We start from the raw sequence: 14,882 nt of genomic DNA, 5'->3' as shown, positions 1-14,882 counted from the left end.
TGTTTGCTGTGTGGATCCAGGAAGTGTAGTGGGGTGCACTTAATATGAGCAGGTAAGGAGATTGGGGGGGGATTGGAAGCATGGGAGGCTTGGTGGCATTGAGTGGGGTTACAGAGCCTAGGTTGTGGGGTGAGAGGGGCATCATGGGGGCTGGGTCTCAGGGGGGCATGGGTGGCAGAGGCCCCCATTAAGTATACACATTAGAGGAAAATGGGTCGGCGAGGTCCTACCTAATATGAAACCCCATATTAGGTAGGACAACATGCCATAGGGGTCCACGGTAATAAGATGTGAGAGAGGGGTTCAGTGGGTGGGATTCAGTGGAGGGGGGTATTCTGGGGGAAGGAGTCAGCCAGATGTTATTCAGTCGAATCACATACAACAAACACATAACACCCTTAGAGTGCAATCTCAAATCTCTTCCTGTTGTGTTGTATGCGAAATTCAAGTAGGCCATGATGATCCCTAAAGCTATGCAGTTTAGAGGATCTAATTACTTAAAATCTCTTCTGGAATTCCTGGGGCTGGTGTCTACAGACCGAGAACTTCAACCTGTGTGCTACACATCCTTCAAAGGTACTGGACACAGCATTGGGGGAGAGGGGGGTGCCATTCTCAACTGTGGAGTCGGTGGGGAGGGGTGAGACTCGCTGTCACTGGATGTTGGGCATGCGGCCATTCTTACTTTTCACTGCCAAAGTCTGTTTCAAGATCTACTTTTTCGCGCCTTGAAACACTTGTGTATAGGCGCGTCACAAATACCATATCATATCATATCATATCACTTTGTACATTTGGCCTTGCCTGTCCCTCCTGAATGTTGTTCAATTCCCTTGGACTGTTTAGGCCTTCATGAAGTATTGTGTGGACCAAGGACATGGCCTGCTTGCAATTTAAAATGTTTTATTTGATAGTGTGAGATCGTCGAGATTGTTAAAGGCAAATGTACATTTGTTACTATAGTTTAGAGAAAACAGTGGAATTAGAGAGCGGGATCATAGCCACCAATAAAAATCATTTAATAAAAATCATTTAAACATTCAACTAAAATCAATTGAATGTGATAATACTTACGTCTCTTATGTGAGTTAAAACATACTTAAAAAGGAAATAAGTTGTTAAAGATAAATACATGTGATTTATTTTACTCGATAAGTGGTACTTAACCGAACTGTTATGATACCAGGAGGAAAACAACCGTTGTCAATGCCAACAGTTTGGTCTTTTGTGTAGGCATTGGAAAGGCACTTGCCAGACACTGACGAAATGGCCATTGATGGTAGCAAGTGCAAAATGGTGCGAGCACCTCGTTATCTAATGACAGTGCCTGGCAAATGCCTAACATTAATACACAAGCAAAAACTGTTAACGTTGCCGATTTCTGTTTTCAACAAGACTTCAGAAAGGCACACACAGTACTTAGAAATTGAGTGGCTGAAGGCAGGCCTGGTTAAGCAGTTGTATTACACTCTTAGCGCGTTTACATCTCCAATTAGGTAATTAACTCTTGGAAGACTGCTTTGAAAAAACACTGGCAGGCAATTCTAGTGCAACGTTTGATGGTAAGGCTGGTTAAAGAAAGATCAAAGAGATCCCATGAGGAGGTGTTTTGGGCGGGGAGAGCCAGGAACTGGGTGGGAATGGCCACAGGGATTAATTAGCATTGCCCATGCACAGTCAATGGGTGGGCAAGTAACCAAACAACGCCTACATGCCGAGGGTCTTATGCCATTTCTCCCTATCTGTACTCTAATGCAATAGTTTTATCTTATAGGTGGTGCAAGCACCACTTAATAGCCTAAACTAACAACCATTCATATATCCTTGCAAAAGAGATCATGAGTAAATGTCTGACGCTTGCTTTCCCCACTCTCTTCAACACAGAATCAAGATGTGCACGAAAGTGAACATGGAGGACTTCCTGACTGTCCATCATGAGATGGGGCATATTGAGTATGACATGGCTTATGCTAACTTGAGTTTCTTACTGCGCGGTGGCGCCAATGAAGGATTTCATGAAGCCGTGGGGGAAATCATGTCCCTGTCTGCTGCTACGCCCAAGCACCTGAAATCCCTTGGTCTCCTTTCACCTACATTTGTAGAGAGTAATGGTAAGTTATAAGCGGCCTTTCCAGGCTAATACCTTTGGGTTTTCTATTGTGACAGTCGTCTGGGGATAAGGTGTGGGACCAGCATAAGGGGTGCGCAGGGAAGCAGTATAGGGAGCCGCAGGACAGCAGAAGGAATGTTGGGAAAGAACATGGGACCTGGCAACATGAGGGACCCAGAGAAAGCACATGAGGAAATAGAACGAGGGGAACACAGGGTTGAGGAACAGAAGGCGGAGAGTGGACTCATGAGTTCGGAGTGCACACGTATCATCCTGCACCATCCTCATATATCACGGTGGGCCCTCAGCCCGTATACAGGTGACACAGGACACAGTATATCCTCATATGGTGATGCACTGACATTTTGATTGCAGTACCCAATGCTCAGGAGGTGCCATCAAATGCCCAGGTATTACCACACTATTATAAGTACTGGCACCGTGGGTGGTATACAGCAGCAAGCACTGGGCACAGCTCCCATTGCACATTTGCTAGTGCTGAGGAAGTTGCCAAGGCGACCAACGGTGGAAATGGAAAAAATGGAAAGGGGGGTGCCCACAAGGGCGAGGGTGGGCGTGAAGTTTGGAGAATGGGGCGGAGTTCCAAGGGGCAGAGTTGGTATTTGAACTCCAAACTCAAAGAAAATGTTCAAAATAAAAGTTTTAAAATGGGGCAATTTCTTTCATGCTGCTTCTTTCCAAACTCCACACTGTACATCAATTCCACTTGAAATCACTTCCATGGCAGTGGTGCACCCAAAATACTGTAAGTAATGGAGTGATTTTTAGTACATTAAGAAATCCATAGACACGCTCTACATTAGAAAGTTACTAGGGTTGATCAGCAGGTTGACAGACTGTTGCTGAGATGTCATATATTAAAACATGCTTGTTAATCGTATGACTTTTTGCAATTCCTTTTAAAAAAAAGAAGTGCTATAAAAATATAAAATGTGTTTGGCCTGGTGGCTTGCTTATATACGGGGCAGAGGTGGGGGTATGTCTGCCCCTGTAGTGAAAATCAAAAGTTGTAACCAATGAACCCACAGTTTAACTTTCTAATAACTGCTGTCAGCACAACAGAAGCATTTATTTGTGATTGATCAGTCTGACAAGTATATAACATCTTTATAAATACAATCAGTGATAAAACACAAAGGAAAGGGCACACAAATTGCAGGGTATGTGTGTAGTAGCCTGACAAAAAAAGAAACACATTTCAAAGAAAACTAGTGAATGCAAGCTTAAGCAGCATTTTTGAGTTTGGAATGACTTTGTTTTCTATGAAAGTGTAAGATTCACATTTGGCAGACAACAGTATGCCCAGCAGCTAGAAAGTCTGCTTTTAACAGTTATGGCCCCCACCCCAGTGATAGTCACGGCCCATTAATTCCTGTGGTGTCCCTCTCAGGCCAGAAGATAGAACACAGGCTGAGCAAATAGGCTTTTGACGGTTGGGGAAAGGAGGACAGAGCAGATTAGATCGCCAAGCCCCAAGTTCCCTTGGTGAAGCTAGCAGCTTGGTGAAGCCTTGTCAGGGCTGAGGCAGGCGGGGTCCGAGATCCGGCCAGACATCTGATGCCGCATCTCGCACCCGGCAAGAGCCGGCCCATTGACCAGCGCTGCTTCTGACATACTCTCATGTGCAGAGTACTCAACAGTAACTCCATTGTGAATTGTACTGCTCATTGAACCTATGCGTCAGTTTCACCTCGCTTAATGAGACTGTTTTGAAAGCCTCGCCACACTTTGCTGCACGGGCATCAGCGCCTGCGTGCTCCGGAAGTCTTTGCCTCCATTGCAGCACTAGTATCTGTACATGTACAGTGAAAGCTGCGTGATACTCTGGGTGCAACCCACAGCTTCTGCACTGCTGCTCCATGCAGAGAGTTACTCACCCAATATGCAAGGCAGGTCTCCTGAATGAACAGGTAGTGGGGAATAGGCAAGGGGTTGGAGAAAGGACAGGGAACACAAGATGGAGCAGTCCTTATGCTACAGACGGGCGAGTACAAAGGGAAGTGACACTGGGAGCAGGACAAGTGGGAGGGGGCACCCATAGCACAAGGAGTGGTTTATATGAGAGAGTACGTTCAATGATTGAGATGAGGTTTCATGCCCAGACAATCCAAATCTATGTGTAACTGAATCCCAATAGAATAATATGAACTTGAGTGACATTGGCGATTACTCCCACTACATGACGGGGGTATCAGGTAATAATGTCCCCATACAAAGTCACCATACATAATGTCACCATACATAATGTCCCCATACATAATGTCACCATACATAATGTCCCTATACATAATATCGCCAGAAAAAGCCATTTTCAACATTATATATGGTGACATTATGTCTGGAGACAGGTTGCGGGAATGTCCCGTGTAAAAAAATAAAACAGCGACTTTTTCGTCAGGAGAAATTTTTGCGGGGACATTATTACATGGAACCCGGACAGGTATAGCCATAATATGTTAATTTGCTCTTGCGGAGTGCCCCGTTGTTCTCTTGTATTCCATGGCGCTCCTATTATAGGATGCTAAATGTTTTACAATGAAGTTACTGCCATGGCATGCCCAGGTACTTCCACGGCATATAGGTATTGGCATCATATGCCAGAGCGTTGCTGTCTGAACAGGAAGGGCAGAGCATGTAGCAGATGGAAGGATGGGACGCACCGGGAAGGGACACCGACGAGGAGTACAGGGGGAGTGGCCACTGTAGGAGCATCCTCATGTGACCATGTGCTGCCATTATATAGGTGGGCGGTGGCTCGTGGTGGGCTACAGGGTTAATTGAAGCAGGTGCCTTCTCATAGGTGTCTCTACTGTAATATCCACCCAGCATTTTTCACCAATCGGGATAAAGAGTTTACAATACAAAATGCAGAATTGTGGTTATGATTCATAAAGACATTTCAGAACCCAGATCATGTGAAAAACCCAATCATCCATTCCCCCTGTGGGTTATTTATTATCATCCACCAACTACATGAAAACCATAAAGTTCAGAACTGGAGACCAGAGGTGTGGACAGAGTAGGGCCTGCACGGGCAAAGCCAACCCAAAACCTGTAAATGCCTGCTCAGCAGGCATTTACAGATGTTAATGTCACTGCAGTGGTAGTTTCAGGTCCCACTTGTTAGACATTCCCGGCTACGCCTCTGCTGAAGACTAGCACCTGAAAGCCTGCCCGGAGCTGTTCTGAAATAATACTGCATCCGTTTCTATATTTTGCACAGCCTAAGAAGATCAGTACCCACAGGCACCTTTTGGCTGTCCAAAGACTGCTATGTAAGGCTACATTAATTAAAAAAAAAAAATCTGCTCCCTGGCCCTGACATTAACAGAGTCCATTAACTTGTCATTGTACTATGGCCTAATGCCAGCAGACCTGAAAAAGGTTGTAGTCACCCCGTATAAACAAGCAGATACAAACGATGGTAATCCAACATCGTTACACACTTCCTTCTGTTTGCCTCTGTCATTTGGGTTTCATATAGTCCACGGTCACTGTAACCTGGCTCCTAGACATGGCAGAAGAGATCTGGAAATATGTAGATGAGGCCAGTTCGGCAGCCCTAGTACTGTTCACCTGTCAGTGACCTGGGACAATGACAGCCAGCCTATCCCACTGAATCATGTCCAAGGCCATATGTGAATTGGGGGGCCCGACCCACACGTGGATGAGCTCCTTCTTCCAGAATCATTTTCACCAGATTAGAATCAGTCCTGTGTTCTCAGGAGCTCAACATAAACCATGTGGAGTCCGACACAGCTCTGCCGTCTCTCCCACTGCTACTGAATGTGTACAGCACCCCATCGGAACCCTCACTGATCAATGAGAGGTGACATTTCAAATGCAGGCCCATGTTGCACAGCTCTTGATCCCCATAAGGAAAGGCATTTTAAGCAAAGGAAGATGAGTTTCCCAAGTGCAGGAACACATGATGCTAAGGTGACTATGTCTCAATTGTTCAAACACAGAAATAATGGTTGAACAACATGTGGTTGGCCATTGTCACTTGGAATACCCCCAGTTCTTAACGACAAGGTCAGAAACGTGTGGGTCCTATTTCATATCTCATTAGCTTTCATCAAAGACATGAGTCCATGTCCCCACCTGCATGTTCTTAGCAAACCATACTCTTGCCATTGTATTTGGCTATTAATGTTGAACAAAATACTCCTATTATAGATTAAGTATTGCCTTACTATGCACTAATACTCCTATAATACACTAACCATTGAAGCTTCATGCTAAGAGATAAAATGCTGTCATCCACTTTGCAGGCACTGCCATCAAATACCCAGGTATTGTCTTCATATGCTCAGGTACTCCAGAAAAGGAAGGACATTGGCAGCGTGTGTCCATTTACACACAATGTGACAGGTAGTGCAAGCGTATGCCAAGGTACTCTCATTATCGGTCAGGTATTAACATAACAGGTGCATAATGCAATCAGTACCTACTGATTGCATAATGGAGGTAGAATGGCGTTCCCATCCATCTTCGAGTGAAATAGATCATGGCTTGTTTCACAAACACCTGAAGACTTACCGCTTGCCCTCTGCATAGTGGCCTATTCCTCCTTTAATTCCTTTTTGACTATTTGATTGTCTCTGCACGCTCTGAGGTAAACGACTTTTGCATACGTGCAATACAAATGCAAATAAATAAATACATTAATGAGTGTGCAGCTACTGCCATAATTTTACCAGATTCTCTCATACCAGATCAGCCATGTGATAAACAACCATTGCTGTAGGTGATGATTGATATGACATGCCTTGGTGCTATGCTAATATTCCAGGTGTTTTCATGATTAGCTGAATGTTGACATCATTGGGTACGGTACATCCAACACATCCATCACCACTCCTATGTAGAAACACACACGTACGCAGGTACTATGTAAACAAACAAACAACCAACACAAATGCAGGCACTCGGCCATGCACAGGGAGGCACCCATACAAGAAAATCAGCAACAAAATACACATCTTGACCCATACAAGAAAATCAGCACAGCCATGAATCCTCTCCTGCCCATGTACACTAACACACCCATTCTTGCAAGGAACAACACAACAGTCACACATGCACACACAACCAGCACACATGCTAGCACCCAGAATATGACAAAGAAAACACACTTCCTACTTCCTGGGGGAGCGTTCACTGAGCAATGGCAGCCACGTGGCAGTCTATATGTGTCAGCAAAAACAAAGAGGTGATGGCTGGAAGGTTTAGAATGAATCTTAACCACTGGCATTGCTCTGGGCAACCCTCCAGACCACTGCTCTTCACCTGCCAAGCCATTCCAGAAGGAGAAAGACCATATGCAAATCAGGCTTGGCCCCACCCCAAAAGAGGCAGTCCAGCCCGAACTGCTAGGCCACATCCCTTCTGCACGAGACCACAAGCATCCCCAAACATGTTTCGCCCTTGTTGGGGCTCATCAGTGAGGAGTAGCTTGGGTCTCTAGGCTCAGCAGGCACGGGACCCATGTCTGGGCATACCCGTCCCACTCGGGGTGACAAAGCAAAAACAAACAGGTGATGGCTGGAAGGTTTAGAATGAATCTTAACCACTGGCATTGCTCTGGGCAACCCTCCAGACCACTGTTCTTCACCTGCCAAGCCATTACAGAAGGGGAAAGACCATATGCAAATCAGGCTTGGCCCCACCCCAAAAGAGGAAGTCCAGCCCGAACTGCTAGGTCACATCCCTTCTGACCGAGATCACAAGCATCCCCAAACATGTTTCGCCCTTGTTGGGGCTCATCAGTGAGGAGTAGCTTGGGTCTCTAGGCCCAGCAGGCACAGGACCCACGTCTGGGCATACCCGTCCCACTCGGGGTGACAAAGAAAAAACAAAGAGGTGATGGCTGGAAGGTTTAGAATGAATCTTAACCACTGGCATTGCTCTGGGCAACCCTCCAGACCACCGTTCTTCACCTGCCAAGCAATTACAGAAGGGGAAAGTCTATATGTGTCAGCAGCAGCTGCAGCTGCTAGGGAATGTGTAGTTCAAGGTCAGAAGGAGATAGTGCTTCCGGGTGGTTGGGAAGGAGGAGGCTGCAGCTTGCTGTAAGTGGCAGGAAAAGACAGCAGTGTGAGGTAAGGGGCTCGTTAAACTAGGAGCTAGAAAGGTGCAATTGGGGATAAGGGCTTGTGAGGGCCTTAATAAAATAGTCTGCACGCTGTTGAGCGTGTATGCAAAAGGCTATGATACACTGGGTCCATCAGATTGCACTGTCTGGGGAGTGTCAAGGAACTATAGAGGATCTGTCAGGCTCACACCAAACACATGCCCTATGTCAGACACAGAGACCCTGTTGGCAAGTTCTGATGCAACACACTCATTCGTCACTGTGTAGAAGTATATGTACACAACACAGTGCAGTAAGTAGTTGAAAACAATCCTCTCGCTCCCGATGGAGTATCAACATGCGATGTTCATTGGTGGATTGCTCCATCAGTCAGACAAAACTAACAGTATTACAAAAATTCGTATCACGCCCAAAGTCTGAGTTTCCAGACAGGGTTCAAACATTACGCCCACCTGAAAGTCTTTAAGATTCAGGGGGAAAACATAAGATATGAGATATTAGAACACCCTAACGGGTGTTTCACAATCTTGATTGGTCAATCTGCGGGCTATACGAACTGGTATAGCTGGCAGATTGATTAAAGCCCACAAATCGGCTTGCAATTACTTACGTGTGGTGGCGGCACAAAAGCAAGCAGCTTCAACGTTGTATTCTGCAACGTTGAAACTTCTTGCTTTGGGTTATATGAAAGTGTTCATATACACCCGTGGTGCATATGAACACTTCCATACACACCAAAGCAAACATTGTATTGTGCAACGTGGCAGCTGCTTACTTTGGTGTGTATGAAAGTGAACGTGTTCTCAGCAGCATTTTTGTAAAATAACGAATATGTTATTATTTTACAAAAAAGCTGCTGAGATTTCAGGATTGCGCTCATTATGACAAAAACAGGCGCAATCCTGAGAGCCCAGGCCCACTTGAGAATAGCCTGGGCATTCTGATTTGGTGCAGTGAATCCTGCTCTTTAGCACATTCACTGCACCAAGTTCAGAATCGGGCCCTGAGGGTGTTCTAATAGCTTTATAGACCTGCAGTGAGGGCAGTACCGGGCGTTATGGTCCCTCATACCTCATTAACTCGGTCTTCAGGGCCCATAACACCCGGTATGGCCCTCGCTGCAGGTCTCTAAAGCTATATTAGAACACTCTAGCGGGTTAATAAGATATTGTTGCCTCACCAGTATTGACATCAAATGACCACATTGATAATATTTAATTGCTTAAAGGCATGGTCTAGTAAAAATGTTTATTGTCCCTACGGGTCGGCCATGTTTTTTTAAGCCTAAGTGGCTCGATTTTAGAAAACTTTCCTATGGACCTTACCCGAGTTTTCGTCCATTAAACGCACGCGAAAACAAGCACCAGGGAGCAGCCATTTTCTGATAATCCTATCTTTTCCCCGATCGCCCTGGCTGAACTGCTTTTGCGGCACTAAATCAATTCCCCCACCTCCAAGCCTGACATTATCAAAACATTCATATTCCCCGCCTCTCTCCGTGACGTTACTGTGCTGCGTAGGTAAACGCGCCCAGTCGTCTTCTACGCGACTCCACACAGAACCCGGAAACCAACACAGGCCATCTCACAACACAGCGCGCCACAATTCGGAATATGAAACTTTACTTTAAAATCAAACAGCAACACGGTACATTTGGTAAAGTACATTTATTTTACATTAAATGTTTAGAGAATATTCAGCAATTGCCATATGAACTCCGAAAGCCATTTATTTTATTTTATCTGTATCCGCCATAGTACACAGGGTGTTGCTTTTCGTTAAAAGAAGCACTTTGGAAGCACAGTGAACCGCAAGGCTGTTCCATCAACTAGGCACTAGTCCATCATAAAGGTTGATATGTTGCTTCTAGCTATTAGTACAGCGTAAGGGCATGTGGGCCCTTGGCGATCGTCCCATAAAATTGTCAGTGTGCTCCAGTTGTTCACACAAAGCTGCAGGTGTCTACTGTAAAAGCCATCTGCTGGTGTCTCAAACCGATGGCAGTAGCAGAAGGGGAGCAAATACCTGTTATGAAAACAAAAAAATTATAATTAGTCTCGTCAGCCGATCTTCATTAATATTACTTATTTTATTTATTACAGCCGATCAGAAACTATTTGCTTGCAAGGATAGTTCAATGGAGTATGTTCGGCTCTAAAATCAATGCGAAAAGTAACAAAATAAATCGAGGCCAACACACAATGATAAACGACAGTTAGTCTACATGCGTGAGGAATGATATGATATATGATATGCCATTTGTAACACGCCTATACTCAAGTGTTTCTAGGCGTGACGAGGCAGGTGTGGAACAAGGGCAGACAGACAACGATCCTACTAGGCCAGGTGTCTTTCTGATCGCGCATGGGGAAGGGCTGTACATGGTTAGTTGAATACAAATTAAATAATAGGGCCAGCTGGTGGCAAGTGCAAGGTAAATGCCGGGAGAAGGGGCTGAAGGATACAGAGACAGTCCCGTAGTGCAGGTAGGCAGTGCAGGGAAAAGTGGCTGGGCCAAGGACCGAGATCGGTGAGACCAGTGGACCTGCATGCCCATGTGCCCACTACGAACACGTTTTACTTGCTTTTCCTAGCTCTTCATTCATTCATTTATTCATGCATCCATTCATTAAATCTTCATTCCGGTATAAAAGCGTGTAAAGATTTACTTACATTATATTTGAAATTTCCATTGTGTCTCTTCGTAATGCAGTGTGTAAAACGGACCGTGCTCTTGACAACGATTTTTCGTATACTGAACTAAAATGAAACTCGGTCTAGTTTCTGAATTTTCTGCCTTATCGTCTCTTACGTTATTGCGCACTCCCTTCAAATGTAGTTCTTTCGGCATGGTCCCTGTCTCAAGGTAAAAAAACAATAGACCCTTATACTTCCAGTGCGACTTGTGGGCCTCATCTGGGCGCTGTCCTTCGCATTCTTTATTTGCAACATCACGTAGTATAGGCATCTGTGAGAACTTGAAGTTTAGAATCTGTCTATGTAGTGCGCCTCAATGTGCAAATGCGAACTGGCTTCTCTCCCAAATGCCACGGCCCACTTGGCTGGCCCGTTCTAAGTGCCCCAATTTTGTCCCCATTGTCTGCGAGCTTTGCAGCCCAAATTGAGACATTTAATTTTTGGCGGAAGGTCAGGGAAAGTATAAAGTACCACAGGAGTTGAGTTAAAAGTTAGATTTATTGTTTGTTTGTTTGTTTTATTATTTGCAATACGCAAGCCTCCCCTCCATTAACAGTGCGCAGCATTTACATTTACATGAGATGAGACATGAGAAAAATATATACATACACATATGTGAGGTGAATAGAGAGAATTCAAAGATGACACCCAGCTTGTTCGCCACACATGATGGTGAAGGTAGGGGTTAGGTTTACAGGTACACTGTACAATAACATTTATTTACAAAAAGACAATCGTATTGCAATTATTTAAACTGGGATTTGTACTTCACAATCAGCTGTGCTTCGGGTGGGCATGGCACAGTCGCAATGTTCGGTGGCAATGGATCACTGCTCTGCACAGAAACGTCCAAAATTCCATATCTGTGCTTCTCTAACACAGCAACAATAAGGCCTTTCACAAAGTCGAACTGCATTTCGTCATAGACTGGTTTGATCACCCATTGCTTACTTCATTTTGAAAACACCTTAGTGTAGCGAGGCATCCCTACTTTACCCCTAGTCCTAGATTGTTCACGTCCGACATTGCTGTTATGGGTCAAGACCGCTAGTAGAGTGCGATGTTTCATGCCCCGAAAGCTAAAATGCAAGCGCTTTGGCCTGTACTTTAGGCACATATTGTGGAACACCTCCAAATCTCCTGTGTGACAGAATTCTGTCAGTCCTCTCAAATCTCTTGATAGAGTTTTGTCGAAAACAATCTTCTCAATGGCTTTGTGTGTCGCTGAAGATGGAATCAACCACTTCTTCTTCCGTGCCTCCTCTGGGGACGAAGGGCCATGTTCACATTGGTGGAAATGTTCATTTGCTGTCCAGCGGTGAACGTTGGTACAGTGGTGCATCAGTGACCGCCATTTTTCAAGTAGTATTTCCACTGACCCCTCACAAGTTTTTGAGCTCCACCAAAGATGGTTGGTGATAGAATGTGACCACTGCAAAATACTTTCAAAACCTTTTTTTTTCCCTGCAGCCGAGATTTTCTTATTGATTGATTTAGCAAGATGCCATACATCAAATTGATGTTTAATATGTGGGAACTGCTCTCTCATTGTCTTGGCAATTGAAACGTGTCTATCCGTGGCTATGAGGTCGATGTGCATTCCCCTTGATTGTAGATATTCCACTGATTTTATAAATCCTAGTTTCTCCATGGCCACTGACGATGTACATTGTGTTACCTGCACGACCACCGAACTCACAATTTTCTTACTATCCATGTCCTGAAAGTGGTAGGTGCAGTACTTGGCAGAAAGTCCAGGGCTGTCGCACTGTCCATCGCCGGCTAGCCTGAATCGCTTGCCTTCGAATGTACTTGCTAGAGACAATTGTTCAATTTTCCAAGCATCACTAATGGCCGTAAACAGATAATCACGTTGGTATATGTAGTACAGAGCTTTAGAAATGAAATGGAGTCCCACAAACTGAAAGAAAGCCTCTAACTTTCTAAAACTGGAGCCACTAAAAAGTGATGCAGCTGCACACAGTAGATTGCCTGCTGGCAGTTTCCCCAGCATCGGTTGTGCAGACCATGAGAACCTATGATTTAATCTACAGGCGGCATTTATTTTGACGTTACTGCCTTTTATTTGACGAGTCACATTAATCAGTGGCTTCCCACATACTTTCCCTCTAATGGAATGCACACATTTCAGCATACTTATAATTTCCATCAAACAACTGTCGAATACAATGTATTTGCTCTCTTTCATTAGACTGTCATCCTGGGTCAACGTTGTTTCGGCCTGTGACGTTGTGGAGATTTCAACACATTGGAAAGTAATATCGCTGATATCAAGTTCTGATGCGTCTATGGATGCTGCGGCTGGTTCATTCTCTGTCATTTCGACATCTATTACTTCAACATTGATGGGAGAACACAACAATGTCGACAGGTTTTTTGGTGGCAAATTTTTGGCGGGTGTAGATTGTGTAAATTGATCTGCAACTACTTCAGAGCTATCTTCAATACATTCAATATCTTCTTGTGGTGGTGCGGTCGCACTGTAGCTATGGTCCAATGCAACTTTGCTGTAGTCTCCAAACACAGTTAATTCATGTTCTGGCCATTGGACATGAGCATCTCGAGCCTGAACATGCCTCGCCTCAATTAATAGTTCCTCCATAGTGTACACCGTCTGGCAAGCCACATCTCTCATTCGCTTCACTGTCTGTGTGTGTATAGTTCTGACACCCACGGGTAACTGGAGGAGAGATTGGAAAAGGGATGTTCAGTTTAAACACAAGATTGAGTGTAGTAGAATTGACTGGAAAAAAACATAAAATAGTCCCCAGCACAAACATTTTTTTAAAGTTATGAACTGTTTGTAACTAACCTTTTTTTGTTTTTTTTTCTTTGCAACATTTTTGACTCGAACTTCAACATCTGCACGCTGTAGCTCCGATTCGTTTCCGCATGTCCTCCCTTCCTCTTGCGCTGCAACGACTATATTTTCTGTATCCGCATAGACAGCACGGAATGAGGCTCGATCATCTCCCTGAAACATAGTACTTTCATTACTATGTATCAAAATATTGTTAGCATAAAACACACGTGAGGACGAACACACAGGTACATCTCAATAGCCAAACACGATTTAAACATTGTGTGCAACAATCAAACGACAAGTATTTGACCAGTGATGATCTATTTCGATGGAACTGTCAGTATCCATATCTCTGGCTCTGCATGGACTGCCATGAATGGTTTTATTGGAGAGGAGGCATCCGCATCTCCCTGAAACACAGTACTTGCATTAATATGCTTTTCAATATTGGAAACACAACACACACTTGGGGTCGACGGCACAGATACATATAAAGAGATAACCACAAATGATGCATTGTCCAAAAGAATCAAGGAAAATCCAAATATGATCACATTTCATCGACTTATTTCAACGATTCCTTTACATCTGCATCATCTAAATGAGATGTTGTGATTGTGGTGGAAGCTCCATCGTCTCCCTGAAACACAGTACTTGGATTAGTATGGTTTTCAATATTGGAAACATAACACACACTTGGGGTCGAACGCACAGGTACATATAAAGAGATAACCGCAAATGATGCATTGTCCAAAAGAATCAAGGAAAATCTAAATATGATCACATTTCATTGACTTATTTCTCCGATTTATTTACATCTGCATCATCTAAATTGTATGTTGTGATTGTAGTGGAAGCTTCGTCGTCTCCCTGAAACACAGTACTTGGATTAGTATGGTTTTCAATATTGGAAACATAACACACACTTGGGGTCGAACGCACAGGTACATATAAAGAGATAACCGCAAATGATGCATTGTCCAAAAGAATCAAGGAAAATCTAAATATGATCACATTTCATTGACTTATTTCTCCGATTTATTTACATCTGCATCATCTAAATTGTATGTTGTGATTGTAGTGGAAGCTTCGTCATCTCCCTGATACACAGCACTTGTGTTAATAGGGAAGAA

General features: G+C 44.2%; 1 protein-coding gene across 1 annotated transcript in view; it reads left to right on the top strand.

Annotated features, from left to right (window-relative positions):
* Nucleotides 1-14,882, top strand: part of ACE2 (angiotensin converting enzyme 2) — a 475,687-nt gene that overhangs the window by 241,913 nt on the left and 218,892 nt on the right. The window contains exon 9 of the mRNA XM_069635599.1: nt 1,885-2,111. Coding sequence (XP_069491700.1) covers nt 1,885-2,111 — 227 coding nt within the window. The remainder of the gene's footprint in view (nt 1-1,884; nt 2,112-14,882) is intronic.

This window comes from Ambystoma mexicanum, chromosome 7p (genome assembly GCF_040938575.1).
Source record: "Ambystoma mexicanum isolate Mex_15411 chromosome 7p, UKY_AmexF1_1, whole genome shotgun sequence".
In the NCBI taxonomy this organism is placed as follows: Eukaryota; Metazoa; Chordata; class Amphibia; order Caudata; family Ambystomatidae; genus Ambystoma; species Ambystoma mexicanum.
Note: the sequence above shows the minus strand (reverse complement) of the source record. Positions and strands in the feature narration are given on the sequence as shown.